Source organism: Chaetura pelagica, unplaced genomic scaffold (assembly GCF_000747805.2).
Source record: "Chaetura pelagica isolate M959 unplaced genomic scaffold, ChaPel_1.0 scaffold430, whole genome shotgun sequence".
In the NCBI taxonomy this organism is placed as follows: Eukaryota; Metazoa; Chordata; class Aves; order Apodiformes; family Apodidae; genus Chaetura; species Chaetura pelagica.
This window is the reverse complement of record NW_009952159.1, coordinates 654,643-671,420: the sequence shown is the minus strand read 5'-3', so window position 1 is coordinate 671,420 and position 16,778 is coordinate 654,643. Positions and strand designations below refer to the sequence as shown.

The 16,778-nt window shown below is 49.8% G+C and overlaps 1 protein-coding gene across 1 annotated transcript in view; it reads left to right on the top strand.

Annotated features, from left to right (window-relative positions):
• The window catches only part of MOGAT2 (monoacylglycerol O-acyltransferase 2), a 26,594-nt gene extending 20,866 nt beyond the window's left edge, over window positions 1–5,728 (top strand). The window contains exons 3-6 of the mRNA XM_010007186.1: window positions 1,259–1,463; window positions 3,314–3,488; window positions 3,617–3,816; window positions 5,574–5,728. Of these exons, the coding sequence (XP_010005488.1) occupies window positions 1,259–1,463; window positions 3,314–3,488; window positions 3,617–3,816; window positions 5,574–5,728 (735 nt within the window). The remainder of the gene's footprint in view (window positions 1–1,258; window positions 1,464–3,313; window positions 3,489–3,616; window positions 3,817–5,573) is intronic.
• The last annotated feature ends 11,050 nt before the right edge of the window (window positions 5,729–16,778 follow it).

Sequence of the window (16,778 nt, the reverse complement as noted above, 5' to 3'; positions counted from 1 at the left end):
ACCCTGAGTTGGGTTCTTCACTGGAAAGCAGGATGGTGTGAGCTTGGGGTGCACCCAGGTGTTGGGGCTGCTGTCACCCTCCCTTCTTGCCACCCTGAGCACACCCAGCTGGAGATGCAGCAGTTTCCAACACACTGGAGCACCTCACCTCCCTGCTTATAAAGCACACAGAGATGAGAAACTGTTTGGAAGCCAAGGCTGAATGCAGGAGACCACGATGCAAGCTGAAGTGACTGAAAAATGAGTACATGGTGCCTTGGGCACTTAGTGACCCAAGCCATCTGCTCCTCCTCCTGCTGAGGAGCCCTGGGACTCTTGTTTTTCCATTCCCCTCATTAAGAACAGGTGTTTGGAATGGGCACATGTGTACAGTCAACAGTGCCTCAGCACAGATGGGGAATCAGCCACCAGGTAAGGAAGGAAAGTACATCCTCGTGATTAACCTGCAGTTCTGGCTGCTTCTAGGAAAACACATGGTCCATTAGCTGCTTCCCAGTGAGGGTGGGAGCTGGGTACTCTGGGACAGAGTTGGGGTGTTCAGCCTGGAGAAGAGAAGGCTCCAGGGAGACCTGAGAGCAGCTTCCAGTGCCTGAAGGGGCTCCAGGAAAGCTGGGGAGGGGCTTTTATAAGGGTTTGTAGTGATAGGATGAGGGGACACAGTTGGAAACTGAAAGAGGGGAGATTCAGATGAGATATTAGGGGGAAATACTTTGCTGTGAGGGTGGGGAGAGCCTGGCCCAGGTTGCCCAGGGAAGCTGTGGCTGCCCCATCCCTGGAGGTGTTGAAGGGCAGGTTGGATGGGGCTTGGAGCAGCCTGGGCTGCTGGGAGGTGTCCCTGCCCACAGAAGAGTTAGAACCAGACTATCTTTGGGATCCTTTCCACCCCGAACAATTCTGTGATTCCATGATTTTCAATTTTTAGCCTCTTTTTCTCCTCTTAGAAAAAGTATTGGAAGACTTTTTCAACAAAGTAGGTTCCAAACACCACCTAGGTGAGCTCAAGGCAACACGAGGAGCTGTGCCATTGGAAGTGACACTTTGGGCCAGCGGGTGGGAGGAGATGGGAACACAGACAATTCAATACATTCCAGTGAAAGATTATCGAGTCATTCCCGTTGAGCTTTCCCATCAGAAAGCACAATGAGTGCTAAGAAACTTGTTCCAGGAATCCCCTATCTGCTCCCAGCAGCTGATGCTCCATTTCCCAAGGTGCCACCACTAACTCATGGCCCCCTTTTTGCTCCATCCCTGTGTCCAGTTGGTGAAGACAGCAGAGCTGGACCCTAGGCAGAACTACTTGGCAGGATTTCATCCCCACGGGGTGCTGGCAGCTGGAGCCTTTATCAATTTCTGCACAGAAGCATCTGGCTTCTCCACCCTCTTCCCAGGCATCACCCCACACCTGATGTTCCTCACCCTGTGGTTTCGCGTCCCGTTCTTCAGGGACTACGCGATGAGTGGAGGTAAGTGGGGCAGGTGGTGGCTGAGGTGGGTGGTTTTGGGGAGACCAGAGAGTGAAAACAGCCAGGGGGGCTTGGAAATGTCCCCATCTGTGGCTCCTTTTATCCCATTGTGGCTGCCCCATCCCTGGCAGTGTTGAAGGGCAGGTTGGATGGGGCTTGGAGCAGCCTGGGCTGCTGGGAGGTGTCCTGCCCATGCAGGGGGGTTGGAACTAGATGGTCTTTAATATCCCTTCCAACCCAAACCATTCAATGAGAAGAAATGAGAAGAATAGATAAAAATGAAATGGAGAAAGGAGAGAGTCTGGAGAGGTTTTTGGAGACTGACAGGAGATGACCTCCCTCTTTCCCCAGTGGGAATGGCCATCCTCCTGCATGTCATGGGCAGGATTCTATAGACTAATCATAATCATCCAGCTCCAGCTGAGACACCTCTGGGCTTTCATCACCCTGTTTTCCATGTCAACCCTGGTTCCTGCTGCTGAAAAACATATTTACATGGAGGGTGAGGAGTCATAACAGTGAGGTATGAGAGGGTTAAAACCCAGGAGAGAGAAGGTTCATTGCTGTAATGTGGGAGTTTGGTGCATTTTCAGGTTGATTGAACCCATTTGACAAAGAGCTTTTCATTTGCAAATTATTTCAGCACCTGATACAAGGATTTATTTTTATATATATATTATTTTATTTTAGATTATTTAATTTTATATGTTTTTTTTAATTTTATTTGAATCAAAACAATGTTGTTTTGCCATTTCTAAACGAAAGGTTTCTGACTTTTGGATGTCAACAACAAGGGACCAAAGGCTGCATTAAATTCCACTTTAAATTAGCAACATCCACTGAAATTTGTGTGTGTTTTGACCTAAAGCAAATGTGCTCCTGCCTCTGGAATGATCCCAGACTGGACACAGTTTCATCTGACAACAAACCAAACCAGATGATTTTTTTCCTGGGGCTTCAGAGCAACTCGTTCTCAGTTTACTATTTTTCCTAGGTTTTTAGCCTCATTTTTCACTTTTGGGCCAGACAGCAAAGGGATAATTGTGTGTTCACATAGTTGATCTGTGAGTGAATCCAGCACCTCTCCATGGAGCTGGGCTGAGGTGGCCAAAGTGGGGGAAAACTCTGAGAAGAAACTGTCAGCACCCCTCTGGAGCTGGATAATGGGTGGGGGGAAATCATAGAATCACAGAATATTGGGGGTGGAAGGGACCTGGAAAGCTCCCCCAGCCCAGCCCCCCTGCCAGAGCAGGGGCACCCAGAGCACATCACACAGGAACGTGGCCAGGGGGGTTGGAATGTCTCCAGAGAAGGAGACTCCACAGCCTCTCTGGGCAGCCTGGCCCAGGGCTCTGTCACTCTCTCAGCAAAGAAGTTCTTCCTGAGATTCACATGGAACCTCCTGTGCTCCAGTTTGCACCCACTGCCCCTTGTCCTGTCACTGGACATCACTGCACAAAGCCTGGCTCCCTCCTCCTGACACTGCCCTGAACGTGTTTGTAACCAGGGATGAGGTGGCTCCTCAGTCTCCTCTTCTCCAAGCCCAACAGACCCAGCTCCCTCAGCCTTTCCTCAGCAGGGAGATGTTCCCCTCCCTCCAGCATCTCTGGGGCTCTGCACTAAATGCACAGAGAAAACCAGAATTGTGTGGGTTTTACAGCTCATAGAATCACAGAATGGTTTGGGTTGGAAGGGACCTTAAAGATCATCCAGTCCCACCCCCTGCATGGGCAGGGACACCTCCCAGCAGCCCAGGCTGCTCCAAGCCCCATCCAACCTGCCCTTCAACACTGCCAGGGATGGGGTCTCCACCACCTGCTGCTCATTTTTCCTCCCTCTCTGCCCTCCAGGGCTTGTTCCATCCGACAAGGAGAGTGCATCCTACTTGCTGAAGAAGCCAGAAGGTGGGAACCTTCTGACCATCATTGTTGGTGGGGCACAGGAGGCCTTGGATGCCCGACCAGGATCCTACACCTTGTTGCTGAAGAACAGGAAGGGATTTGTCCGCCTGGCCATCGAGAACGGGTGATGCAGGGGCTGGGCACCAGGCTGTGGTTAACGGGCTGTTCCTGCTGCTTTTGGAGAGGGCAGGAAGGTGTTTTTGGGGTGGGCTTTGCTAATCATGCCCCTACGTTGGGTTTGGTTCCTTGCAGCACCCCTCTGGTTCCCATCTTTTCCTTTGGGGAGAACGACCTCTACGAGCAGGTGAGGAACCCCAGGGGCTCCTGCCTGAGGTGGCTCCAGCACCGGCTCCAGCAGATCATGGGGGTCTCCCTTCCCCTCTTCCATGCAAGAGGCATCTTCCAGTACAGCTTTGGGCTGATACCTTACAGGAGGCCCATCGTCTCCGTGGGTAAGTCCACCCTGGGCACAAAATGCTGCTCACACTCAGCCTAGGCAAAAGAAAAAAGGGGACATCCTCCTTCCAGGATGAAGGGTCGTGACAGAGAGTGTGATGGGCTAGAAATGTCCTGGCAAAGGAGCATCCCCAGCTGATGATGTGGCACGTTGGTTTGGGACTCTGGCTTGGTCTTATGGCTGGGAACAGCTCTGGGGTCCCCAGCACAGGAAGGACACGGAGCTGTTGGAGAGAGGCCAGAGGAGGCCCCGGAGATGCTGGGAGGGCTGGAGCAGCTCTGGAGCCAGGCTGGGAGAGTTGGGGTGTTGAGCCTGGAGAAGAGAAGGCTCCAGGGAGACCTGAGAGCAGCTTCCAGTGCCTGAAGGGGCTCCAGGAAAGCTGGGGAGGGGCTTGGGACAAGGGCAGGGAGGGATGGGATGAGGGACAATATTTTTAAGCAGGAAGTGGGGAGATTCAGGTTAGACATTAGGAAGAAATTGCCCAGAGAAGCTGTGGCTGCCCCATCCCTGGGGGTGTTGAAGGGCAGGTTGGATGGGGCTTGGAGCAGCCTGGGCTGCTGGGAGGTGTCCCTGCCCATGCAGGGGGTTGGAACTGGATGAGCTTTAAGGTCCCTTCCAACCCAAACCAGTCTGGGATTCTACAAGAGCACCTACAGGTTTGCAGGTTGGCTCAGTGTCCCGTGCACGCAGCCACAACACACAACCTCTTTGCACACACACGTGTCATGCTGTTATGACCTGAGAACATGCTCATGGGCCAACAAATTTCACAAAGTCTTTGGCTTTCACAGAAAAAGAACTTTGAAGAAGCTTTACCTACTTTCAACAACTTCTTGCTTGGCCCACTGGAGTGACTGATGCTCTGTCAATTAGACTAATTGAAGAGGCTGTTTGGAATGGTCAGGGTTTGCCCCACTGATTAGGTTTGACAGCCAACAATTACTTCTAATTGTTTTAAAACCTGTTTGGATTGTCTCAAGGGTTTTATGAGCTGTGCAGTATCACAAGGGCTTTTCATTAGTGCAATGAGGAGCAGCATTACCTGGTGATGAAACCTTCTGCCACTTGACAAGCATAATTGGAACAAAAGACCAGAGCAAGAGAGGTATCTCATGGACTCCTCTATGCCCTGAAGGCACCTGGTCTTGCTGCTGAGCTCTGGCAGATGGAAAGGGGCTTTTTCTAGTGATGGAAATCAAATGAATTAGATTTGCTCTTGAAATAAACAAGATATGTGGGTACTCATTGTCTATTAAAATGCAGATGTTTCACAGGAGCTTTCATCTGAGCAAAGTGGAATCACTCCACTCACTAGTGTATTTAGATAGTCTTGGGCTCTCCATGCCTCAGTTTCCCCAGCTGCAATGCAGATTCTCAGGGTCATGTGGGAACAGCCTGAGAAGCCCAACAAAAATATTAGGATGATGTTATATTTATCCACTGCTTGTCTGAGCTGTTAGGAGCAGCAGCAGGGCCTGCACTGGGATATGACACTTCTCACTTCAAAGAGTCACACAGAAGGGTTTGGCAATAACCAACTTTGCAGGTAGGAAAATGGGGCAAGGATAGACAAGACCCAGGAGGCCAGGATCTGAATTTCCATCTCCTCACTTCCTGGGCTCTACTGACTCCCAAACCCCAGGACATGACTGGTCTTACCAATCCATACACACATGGACCCCAGCTCTGTGCTAAGATGTGTCCAGAGGGACCTGCCATGGGCTCCTCCTAATGTCTGTGCTTGTTTTCCAGTTGGGAAGCCAATTCCAGTGCAGAAGAAGCACAACCCCTCTGAGGAAGAGGTTGATGAAGTCCATCAGAAATACATCAATGAATTGACCAAGCTTTTTGAAGAGCACAAAGCTAAATACAACATCCCAGAAGACAGACACCTGGAATTTATATAGTGCTCCTCAAGCAAGAAGGTGAAGAAACCATGGACATCATGCTCCAAGTTTTCCCCTGTCTCTGGAACTATTTTACAACCTCATCTTACTCCCAGTTACCATGTGGTCACAGAATCACAGTTACCTTGGTTGGAAGAGAATGTCAAGACTTCAACTGTACCAGATCATCAAGTCCAGTCCATACATTGTAGGGAGAAGGACTTGGTTTTCTCAGAATTATCATGGGTTTAGGGGCAGAGTTTTCATCTTGAATCCCTGTAGGACACATCAAAGCTATAAATAAGAAGAAAAAAGAAATCCCATCTGTGTTCAGCACTGTTGAAACTCCCCAGCACGAAACTCACACGTTCAGTCACTTTTCCAAGATATTTCCAGGCAGTTTTCCCTGCATTATTTTCATTCAGAAATGGGATAATCAGCCATCATTTCTGCTGAGTGCATCTTGGTTTTGATTGTTGCTGTTGTTGTTATTTCAAATATAATTTGCCCAGATCAACAAATGAGCTTGGTTTTCTTGGTGATCTGCTTGTCTTGGTTGCTCTGGGCCATTTTCTCCTCACCTGAAACACAGTTTATCAGAAAGGGAGAAGGGATTGGGGACAGGAAGTGTGGCCCACAAAGCCACGTTTGGCAGGTGATCAAGGCTTTAAATAGCTGCTGCTTCTTGCCAGCCAGAACTTTATTGAACTCTGCACTTAATGGGATTTCACAGTGTGGAAGTTTTAGGTGGCAGGAAGCCATCTGCTCAGATCAGCTTTACATTGCCCCTGCAGAGCCCTCAGACTATCACCCTCTTCTCTCCCTCTCTTCATTTCTCTCTGTCTTCCCCACATCCCGTTCTCTACCTGCAAGGAGCCACCAAAAGTCCTGCAGAGCACCTGCACTTCATTGCACCTCTGGGTTTTGCCACTGCAGCTGCAAGAAGTGTTTCTAACCTGGCAATGCTGGGGCCATCACTGCGTTGTGGTTTCTTTTCCCTTCCCTCCTGCCCTGATCAAGTTACTCCACCTGATTATGAAGCTGAATGATCTGCTGCAAATCCCCCTTATTCCCAGATAACAAGAGGGAAGAATGTGATGGAGCCCTTATCAACATTTCTAAACCCCACCCTTACCCCAAAGAAAGCAGGTCACTTGCTATGATTTATTATTTCCTCCTTGCTTTCTATTAATAAGCTTTTGGTTTTGTCCATCATTAAGGACAGAGGTGCCTGAGAAGGAGGAAGGTTTATGCACCTGGAAAATAAAATTCATTCCCTCCCAACTTTTTCTTTTGGAGCTCAGCACCCCCCAGGCTTTACCCTAACTCCAGATGGTTGTTCCTGTCCTTTCCTCTGCCTTCCTTGCTGGTGGTCGTGCCACCAGCAAATCCCAGGGATGTCACCAGGACCTTCTGCAGACATCCCAGTGGGGAAACAATGGGGATGTCTCCAGGGACACAGGGTTGGGTGACGTGGGGATGGGGGAGGTCTCCAGGGGGGAGGACAAGGAGCTGAGTTCATGATGAGATGGGAAAAGGAGACAATGTGCTGCTGTTTGGGGGGAAATCAGCAGTGCAGAAGGAAGAGGGTTTGGGGAGATGCAAGATGGGTGGTTGCATGTGGTGATGTTGTAGGGATGTAGGAGATGGGGAGGAAGCAGGATGCAGGTTCAGTCCATGGCATGGGCAAGGATGGCAAGAGGGGTTGGGGCTGTAGGAGTGACATGACTCTACCCCAGCCTGGTGGATGAATCACTTTAGAAAGTGTCCTCCCCTATTGTCCATGAAGGCTTCAGACTTCCTCTCTGGGGACCTGATCTGGTGATGTCTCTGATACCAAAGACCCACCTACCTGGAAGGTGGGATGGTCCATCACCTCCCTGACTGGTGGCACCATCCTGGAAGAGAGAAAAGGCACAAAACAAGTGGTGAGGAACAAATCCCAGGAAGGAATGAGGAGGAGGATGCTGGAGCTGTCTGAGGGCTGACAGAGCAGTTGGGGGTGTGCAAGACCTGAGGGCAGAGCAAGACCACAGTGCTGGAGAAGAGGGGTCAGAGGAGTGTGTTGTCTATACATAAGTGGCTTCCTTCAATGTCAGGTTTATCCCACAGACTGGAATGTGTCCTTGATCCCTCAGGGACCTATATAACCCAGGAGAGGTCAGTGCCTGGGCTTGTGTTAAATATAACATGAAGAAGAACAATTCACAGGTGTCCTTGCAGCCAGGGGGCTCAGCACCATGTGAGGTCTCATGTTCTCCAGAGGCTAGAGATGTCCTTGGGCAAAACACCATCAGATGAGAAGCTTCTGTGCTATTTCAGCCTTGAGCAGAGCTGTGAGGATTAAAACCCCTCCAGTGTGACACAAGGCAGGAGAAACCTTAAGAAAAGAGGACAGCCTGGATGAACCAGTCAAACAAAAACCATGTTTGGAGTTTGGACTTTGCAGCTCAGGACTGGCTCAGCTGGAGGCACAAGGGCAAGGACTGAGGGACATCCAAGTTGTCACATCAAAATAAGGAGCATGAAAAGCTAATGTTTCCTTCCAGCACCCCCAGCCCCTGCTCCTGAAGGTGGGAAGTCCTGAAGGCATTGATTTAAGAAACAAGGCCAAGGAGAAGGGATAAATTTATTGCCTCTCTTGCAGAAATGCCCATTTTCAGCCTTCTCAGGGGCACTTTTAGGGGGGAAATTCCAAATTGGAAAAAAAAACCTGTAAAAAAGAAAAGCCTAGTGATCTGGTGCTTCCCTCCTGCCTGTCTCTTCCCTGATGATCTCTCCAGTATTTCTGTTGTGAGAGGCTCTAATCTGGATTTGCTTTATTTAACTGGTTCAGATCTTGAGGCTCAGGAGAAAGCATCTGAGGACTGATGAACACAAACCACTGACTAATTCCCCAAGAGGAAGAAAGCCAAGAAAAATGCTTTTTCTGTTTAATTTTTTTGCTGTTCTGTTTTCTCCCCTGGGGATGGGGTGAACAGGTTGTTTGCTGTTGGGACAAACAACTAGAAAAACGTGTGGTTTTCTGCTCAGGGCAAGATTTCCTACTTTTCATTCCATGAAGTCTGAAAATGTGGGATGTTAAAGACCCCTCCCTCAAGCCACAGGGTCTTTTCCTTTTCCAGAAAGGAAAGAAAAATGTAAATGCATCTGAAACTCATCATTTTGCCTTCAAAACCATTTAAAAATCAACCAAAATCACAGGTCTCCCTAGAAATTTGGACACATTTTTTTTTTTCTTTTTGCAGATAATCTGTTTCTTCTGTCTCATTAGAACCCAATGAGCTGCTTTTCTCCATCTCCCATCACCTGAACTCACCTCTTGACACAGCCTTGCTGGGAGGAACCAACTGATACAGGATTTTGGACAGATCACCTTGTTCAGGCTAAAAAAAAAACAACAACTCATTAGTGGAGAAATAACCTGCAACGACCAACGTGCTGCACGAGGTGGGTGGGTTTATGTTGGATTTAAAGAAATGCTGTGTATGGTTGGCAAGGTTTAGCAACTGAATGAGTGACAGATGCTCTCTATGAACCCCCCTCCCTTCTCAGAAAGGGAAAGGAAAGAGATTAAGGGAGAGAGACTTATGGGTTGGAAACCAAACTTCACAGGTTTAATGAAACAAGAAGGATGAACGAGAAAATAATGATGTACAACTCATACAATTATAGAGTGGTTTGTGTTGGAAGAAACCTTCAAGATCATCCAACTCCAACCCCCCTGCATGGACAGGGACACCTCCCAGCAGCCCAGGCTGCTCCAAGCCCCATCCAACCTGCCCTTCAACACTGCCAGGGATGGGGCAGCCACAGCTTCCCTGGGCAACCTGGGCCAGGCTCTCCCCACCCTCACAGCACAGAACTTTTTCCTCACGTCCAACCTGAATCTCCCCTCTTTAAGCTTAATTCTTGGGGAAGACAACACAGTTTTCTGGGTTGCTGCACTGTTTTGGTCACCTGAAATTGAAGGTGAACAGATGTAAGCAGGCAGAGCTTTTGTCTTCAGCCCCAAGCACAGAACTTGATTGCTTCTTGCAAACCAACGACTCATGGCCAAGGGCAGTGTGGACACGGGAGGAATTCACCTCCACATCATGGAGTACTTTGAACAGTGAGAACATCACTGCCCTGCCAAGAGCATGTAAACACCACTATAGGATTCTTCCAGGGAGGGGATATCCTAAGGTCAGGGTTTTCAGAAGTGTTTACAGAATGCTCAGCTTCTGCTTTCTGCAAAGGAGATCCTTGAAGCTGCCGCATGGTGGGATCTCCCAGCAGGGCTCAGCACCTGCTTTTCCTCATTTCCTTAATTTCCAACCCCAAATCTTGCCTTGGGACACTCAGGATCCCAATTTCCTCACTCCTCGGAGTCACAGTGTGTCCCTCAGATGAGGGAATGGGCTGGGTTGTGGGTTTTTCCACGCTGTACTTTATAACAGTCCCATGACATCACCAGCAAGTCCCACAGCCTGCCTTGCTTCCAAGAATGCCAAGCACTTTACAAGTAAATATGATCCATAATTCCCAGAAAGGTCAAGCAGGAGCTCCTTTAACCCCTCAGTTGATGTTGTCACCCTGAGATCACGGGTGCCACCTTACCCTGTGGTCCAAATCCCTGGTACATCTAGACCCCATTCCTCTGTTCCAGGTCACAGGAGCTCTGTAGCAAAGCTGACACCTGAATCTCTCATCCTGTGTCCCAGGGTCTTCTCCATGTCGTGGCCTTTCCCCTTGTAGCTGAGGCCCAAAAACAAGATTGGGGGCAGATATCTGACCCATTTCAACCACCAAATCCATAATTTTAAATGTCTTCTGCTCATTGCTGCTGCTGCCCAGCTGCTGTTCCAAGGTCTCACCTGGTGGCAGCTGGACAGCCTGGCTCTGGTCATTCCCCAAGGATTTACAGGATTTAGAGGTAACCAAACTGCAAAGTCCTGACAAATAAACCACAGGGGTGGGATGAACACCTTTCCAGCTGTTCTGGGTCTCTGGATCTTACCCTTTTACAAGATGGACCCCAGAAAGAGTCAGAGAGAGGTTTTCTCTTCCAAGCACTCAAGCAAGTGATGGTGTCTCCCAGCACCAGTAAAACTGGCACCTCCAGTTATCAAACCCATAACCAGTGCCTGGAACACCCTGGATGTTCGTCTGCAGATGAGAAATGACAAACAATACCTTAATGACAGCAGGAGCTGATGGAAACCTGTGGGAGGATCATTTAAAAACAAACAGGCAAACAAACTCAGCACTAGTGAAGCTTTTCCAACCAGAAGGATCCTGTGAATCAGAGGAACCATCTCAGCATCTGTACTTGCCTTTAGCATTGAGGAGCACAACACACACTTCTACTCTTTCTTCAAATTGTTGTGGTTTCAGCAAGAAGAGGCTTCTGTATAAACACAGACCATACATGGGTTATTTTATACGTGAACCCAGAAAATGTCTTGGGTCCTCTCAAGTCATTATGAGACATCCTGTGGCTTTAACAGGCCACACACAGTGGTTAAAGGTGGGATGGAAATGTAGACTGTATCTTGAAACTGGGTTTTGTAGAATTAGAGAGATGTAGAGAGAAGATTCCTTGCCAAATAAACCTGTGGAGAAGTGTCCTTCAGGCATTGATGTAAGTTCTATCAAAAGGCAAGTTCCTGGGTGTAAACTGGTTAGAGCAGGATCAGGAAATCCAGTTCTCCCATGGGAGAGCCACTGTCCTCCAAGGATAGCTTTGCTTCTCATATGGGGACAGCCATTCTGGCCAAGATCACACTGAGAACATGTCAGGGCAGGGTTGGAGACAGGGAATCTGTAAGGGGCTTCATCCCAGCCTGGTGGTGGCAAGTGGGGCCTGATGTTCTTCTTGGGTCACTTTGGTGCTTCAGGGCTTGGTGTCCTCTCCTGGTTTTGGGGTATTTTTGCCTCATTTTGTCACTGATGTTGGTTTGCTCCTAAGTCTGGTCTATAGGGTTCTAACCATGGAGCCAGATGATCATCCAGTGCCAAGACAGTAAGAAATCACCAAAATTAGCTCCTTCCATAAAAGCACAGTGGTGGTGTCTGCACAAAGGGCTTGTTCAGCCTGGAGAAGTCTGGGTTAACTCATCTCCTGTCATCTCCAGGGAAAACCAAAGGATGCTCTTGGCACTGGCCTTGGGGCCACCAGCCATGGAAGCACAAACCCTCCAAGGTCAGAGACCTTCCCAGACATGATGCATTGTTGACTAAATGCAAGTCTCAGCCAGTCCAGGACAGCAAGGACAGAGGTTAATTTATGGTAACTTGCTGAATAATGAGGGTCTCAGGTCTCATGTGCTTCAGGTGATCCCCTCAGGTGAGAATCACAGCTGGAGCTGCCTTTGCTTCAGCTGTTCTCCACTTTCCCAGCCCTTGGGAGAACAGGATGGAAATCAGAGCAACCTCAGGGCTGCTCCAAGTGAGCACAGGGGTGGATTTGGCTCACAAGCACATATGAAGAAGCAGAAAAGGACTTGTGCACCCTCATGATCCTTTCCTGATCACTTCTTGAACCTGCCATTTGCACTTTATGTTGCAGGTCTGTTCCATGATCTGCCACGGGAGAAATGTCTTGCCTGAAGAGGGACAAGACTTTGGGGGATGTCCAAGAACAGACCAACTTTAGGCTATAAATTGGAAAGAGGGGAAATGACTCTTTGTCACTGGCCAACTTCTAACAGCTCTTTACTGTTGGAAGCACAGCCCTGATAAATCCATGCTGTCCAACTCAAGAAGTTGAGAGAGGGGGAAAAGTTTCAGATTGAAAGGGGGGAGATTTAGATCAGATGTTAAGAAGAAATTCTCGTTTGTGAGGGTGGGGAGAACCTGGCCCAGGTTGCCCAGGGAAGCTGTGGCTGCCCCATCCCTGGCAGTGTTGAAGGGCAGGTTGGATGGGGCTTGGAGCAGCCTGGGCTGGTAGCCCTGCTCTTGGGACTAGATGATCTTGAAGGTCTCTTCCAAGACAAACCACTCTGTGGTTCTGTGAGATGACCATCAGAACACAGATAACTGCACTCACATACAGAGGTATGTACACACAAGCAGCCCTACTTGTATAGATGAACATGGAGGCTTTTGTTGGATCCAACTGAACAAATGAACATGGAACAGTCTGCAGAAGGAGGCTGCCCAGGGAGGTGGTTGAGTCACCATCCCTGGATGTGTTTAAAAGTCACCTAGATGTAGCACTGGGGACATGGCTTAGTGCTAGGCTTGGTAGAGAAGAGTTAATGGTTGGGCTTGATGACCTTAAAGGTCTTTTCCAACCTCAGGGATTCTGTGATTCTATTAAATGTGGATTGAGAAGAGACATGATAATAGGAGACAGATACAGAGAAAGGAATCATCTTATCTTCATGCCCATACTGGAATTGGAAAAAAAAAATACACACTGAGCCTACTTACAGCCAGGAAGATTTGGGTTAGAAATAGATTGGCTGGACTTGATGATCTCAAAGGTCTTTTCCAGCCTTGGTGATTCTGTGATTCTGTGAGAGGTTGTGGCATCTTCATCATAAAGAGTCTTGAAGAGCATGATAACACCAAGACTGCTTGGTGACATATGACATGGATGGAGTTGATCCCCCCTTGAGGTACAGGGCATGGCCCTGCTGACCTCTTCCAATCCCTGTCTGTGGCTGCAGTGCTGGGAATGGTAACATCATCTGCACTGTCACCTCCAGTGCTCTAAGAGGATTTCCCCCAGGATGTCCCTCAGCTAATAGGCTTCAGCAGATCTTTCCTGAGGCCAGTTTTTAGCATGACCTCCTAGGGAGTCATCAATACTTCTTCCTTCCTACTGGCACCAGTGTGCAATGGTTTTGCCTGTTATTGGGTTTTGTTGCTTCTACTCACAGGATCACAGACTGGTCAGAGTTGGAAGGGACCTTCAGAGATCATCCAGTCCCACTCCCCTGCTAAAGCAGGATCACCCAGAGCACATCACCCAGGGCTGCATCCAGGGGCTGGAATATCTGCAGAGAAGGGGACTCCACACCCTCCCTGGGCAGCCTGTCCCAGGGCTCTGTCACCCTCCCAGGCAAGAAGTTTTCCCTCCTCTTTCAGTGGCACTTCCCATGTTCCAGCTTGTGCCCATTGCCCCTTGTCCTGTCCCTGGGCACTGCTGAGCAGAGTCTGGCTCCATCCTCCCGCAGCCCCCTGAGATACTGCCAGGCATTAAGAAGGTCTCCTTAGACTGATGTTCTTCTTTCTCCCCCTCTCTCCATGTCTATAAATACTCATAGAAAAACTTCCTAGACATCCCAGCTTCCCAAGATCAAACAAAGAGCCATTTACTGGTTCTGGAGACCATGAGTGAAGTGCCCACAACAAGTTTTTGTCCTTCAGCTTTTTTAACACCTACCCTTCTACTGCATCTCCTGGCCTGATTTTGCAGCCATGGGGTGAAGATGCTCCAGAGAGCATTTGCAGAGGCAGCCTTGCTGGAGCCAACGTGCCTCCTTGGGTGAGTCAAGGGTTGCAGGATTGGGTCTGGCTGGTGCTTGCTGCCCACGTGCATCTCTGGAATGACTCTGCTGGGAGTTGTGAAACAAGGCTGGGACTTTTCCCCTGCAGAGTTGGTCAATTCTGAGCTGTTTCATATCTTTGAGGCAACCCCCTTAGGTTTAACCCCGTGGAGGGACTGAGGCACCTCCAGTCCATGGATCCATCACCCGTGATCTCCACGTGGAGCCCCTGCAATTAGAGGAATGTCAAGGCTGCTGCAGAAACCAGGGGCTTTTCATTGCACATGGATTGCAAGCTACCCCAGGCCTGTGGGAGGGGTGGGGTGATGGCTCAGAGAGGCTGAGCCACCTAAAGCCACCCTCCTGCAGGGTGTCTGCAAAGCCTTCCTGCTCAGGGCACTTGGGATGGGTTTAGCTGACTGTCCAAGGGAAGGAGATGGATTTCTCTTCCAAGACTGGGTCCAGAGAAGACCAGGACTGGAGCATCTCTGCTGTGAGGAAAGGTTGAGAGAGTTGGGGTGTTCAACCTAGAGAAGAGAAGGCTCCAGGGAGACCTGAGAGCACCTTCCAGTGCCTGAAGGGGGTGATAAGGAAGATGGGGACAGATTTCATAGCAGGGCTTGTAGTGACAGGACAAGGGGTGATGGTTTTTATCTAGAACAGATAGAACTGGACCTGGCCAGGGGTGATAAGAAGGTCAAGAAGTTCCTACAGGTATGTCAGCAGTAAGGGGAATATGAGGGCAACTGAGGCCCCATTTCAGAAGGAAACTGGAAACTTGGCCATGCAGGACATAGAGAAGGCTGAGGGGCTCAGTGATTACTCTGCCTCAGGCTTCACTGGCAGAGGCTCTGGTCACACCATCCAAGTTGGAGAAGGCAAAGGTAAAGGTTGTGAAAAGGAAGATCTCCCCACTGCAGGAGAAGAGCAGGTTTGTGACCTGAAGGTGCACAAGTCCATGGGACCTTATGGGATTCATCCATGGCTCCTGAAGGAACTGGCCAATGAAGCTGCAAAGCCTCTGTCCATCATATTTGAAAAGTCTTGGCAGTCTGGAGAAATTCCCACTGACTGGAAAAGGGGAAACATAACTCCCATTTTCAAGAAAGGAAAAAAGGAGGACCCAGGGAGCTATAAACCAGTCAGTCTCACCCCTGTGCCCAGCAGGATCATGGAGCAGATCAGCAGATCCCCCTGAAGGCAAGTGGGAAACAAAGGGGTGTTTGATGACAGCCAACATGACTCCACCAAGGGCAAGTCCTGCCTGGCTAGTTTCACAGACTCACAGCATCACAGAATCTGAGGGGTTGGAAGGGACCTGGAAAGCTCCCCCAGCCCAACCCCCCTGCCAGAGCAGGGGCACCCAGAGCACATCACACAGGAACGTGGCCAGGGGGGTTGGAATGTCTCCAGAGAAGGAGACTCCACAGCCTCTCTGGGCAGCCTGGCCCAGGGCTCTGGCACTCTCACAGCAAAGAAGTTCTTCCTGAGATTCACATGGAACCTCCTGGGCTCCAGTTTGCACCCAGTGCCCCTTGTCCTGTCACTGGACATCACTGCACAAAGCCTGGCTCCCTCCTCCTGACACTGCCCTGAACGTGTTTGTAACCAGGGATGAGGTGGCCCCTCAGTCTCCTCTTCTCCAAGCCCAACAGACCCAGCTCCCTCAGCCTTTCCTCAGCAGGGAGATGTTCCCCTCCCTGTATCATTTTTGTGGCTTTTACAATGAGGTCACAGCATCAGTGGACAAAGGAAGAGCAACCAACTTCATCTCCCTGGCCATGTGCAAAACCCTCAGCATTGTCCTGCATGGCACCTTGGTATCCAAATTAGAACAGATTAGATGGATGGACCACTCATTGGGTGAGGAACTGGCTGGATGGGTACACAAAGAGTGATGGTCCATGGCTTGATGTCCAGATGGCAGCCAGTGAGGAGTGATGCTCCCCAAGGGTCGGTACCCGCACTGGTGCTATTGAAAATCCTTGTTGGTGACATGGACAGTGGCACTGAGGGCACCCAGAGGCTGGAGGGATGTCATCCAGAGAGACCTTGAGAAGCTTGAGAAGTGGGCTCATGCAAACTGCATGAAGTTCAGCCAGGCCAAACGCACAGGATTTGGGGCTGGAGCTCTCCTACTCTCAAGGAAAGCCCCTGAGAGCTCAGGCTGGCCTGAAGGTCAGGAGTGGACAGGCAGCCTTATCTAACAGCATCACAGCCTTCCTCCCTGGCCCTGGAAGAGCCATGGCATGGAGGGTATAAGAGGTTTCACTGGGGATCCACCCAAGGTGAGGCTGGGATGGAGACAGGGAGGTGAGGAGGAGCCCTCACCTGGGTTTCACCACGTCTGAGTTTGGTTGGTCACCCCTCCAGGCTTTGTGCCTCAGTTTCCCCACCTGTGGCTGGAGCTTGGTGCTGCCCCAGGGCTGCCTGGCTGCAAACACAGAGGTCTGAGGAGATGCCAGGGAAGACTTTAGGAAAATGCAGCCTTTGTCATGGGGGGAGAGCTGAAAACCCCCATGTTTTCCAGAAGTGCAACTGGACATCAACGTGACCCTTCCTAAGAGACCATCAGAGTCTCCCACCTATTT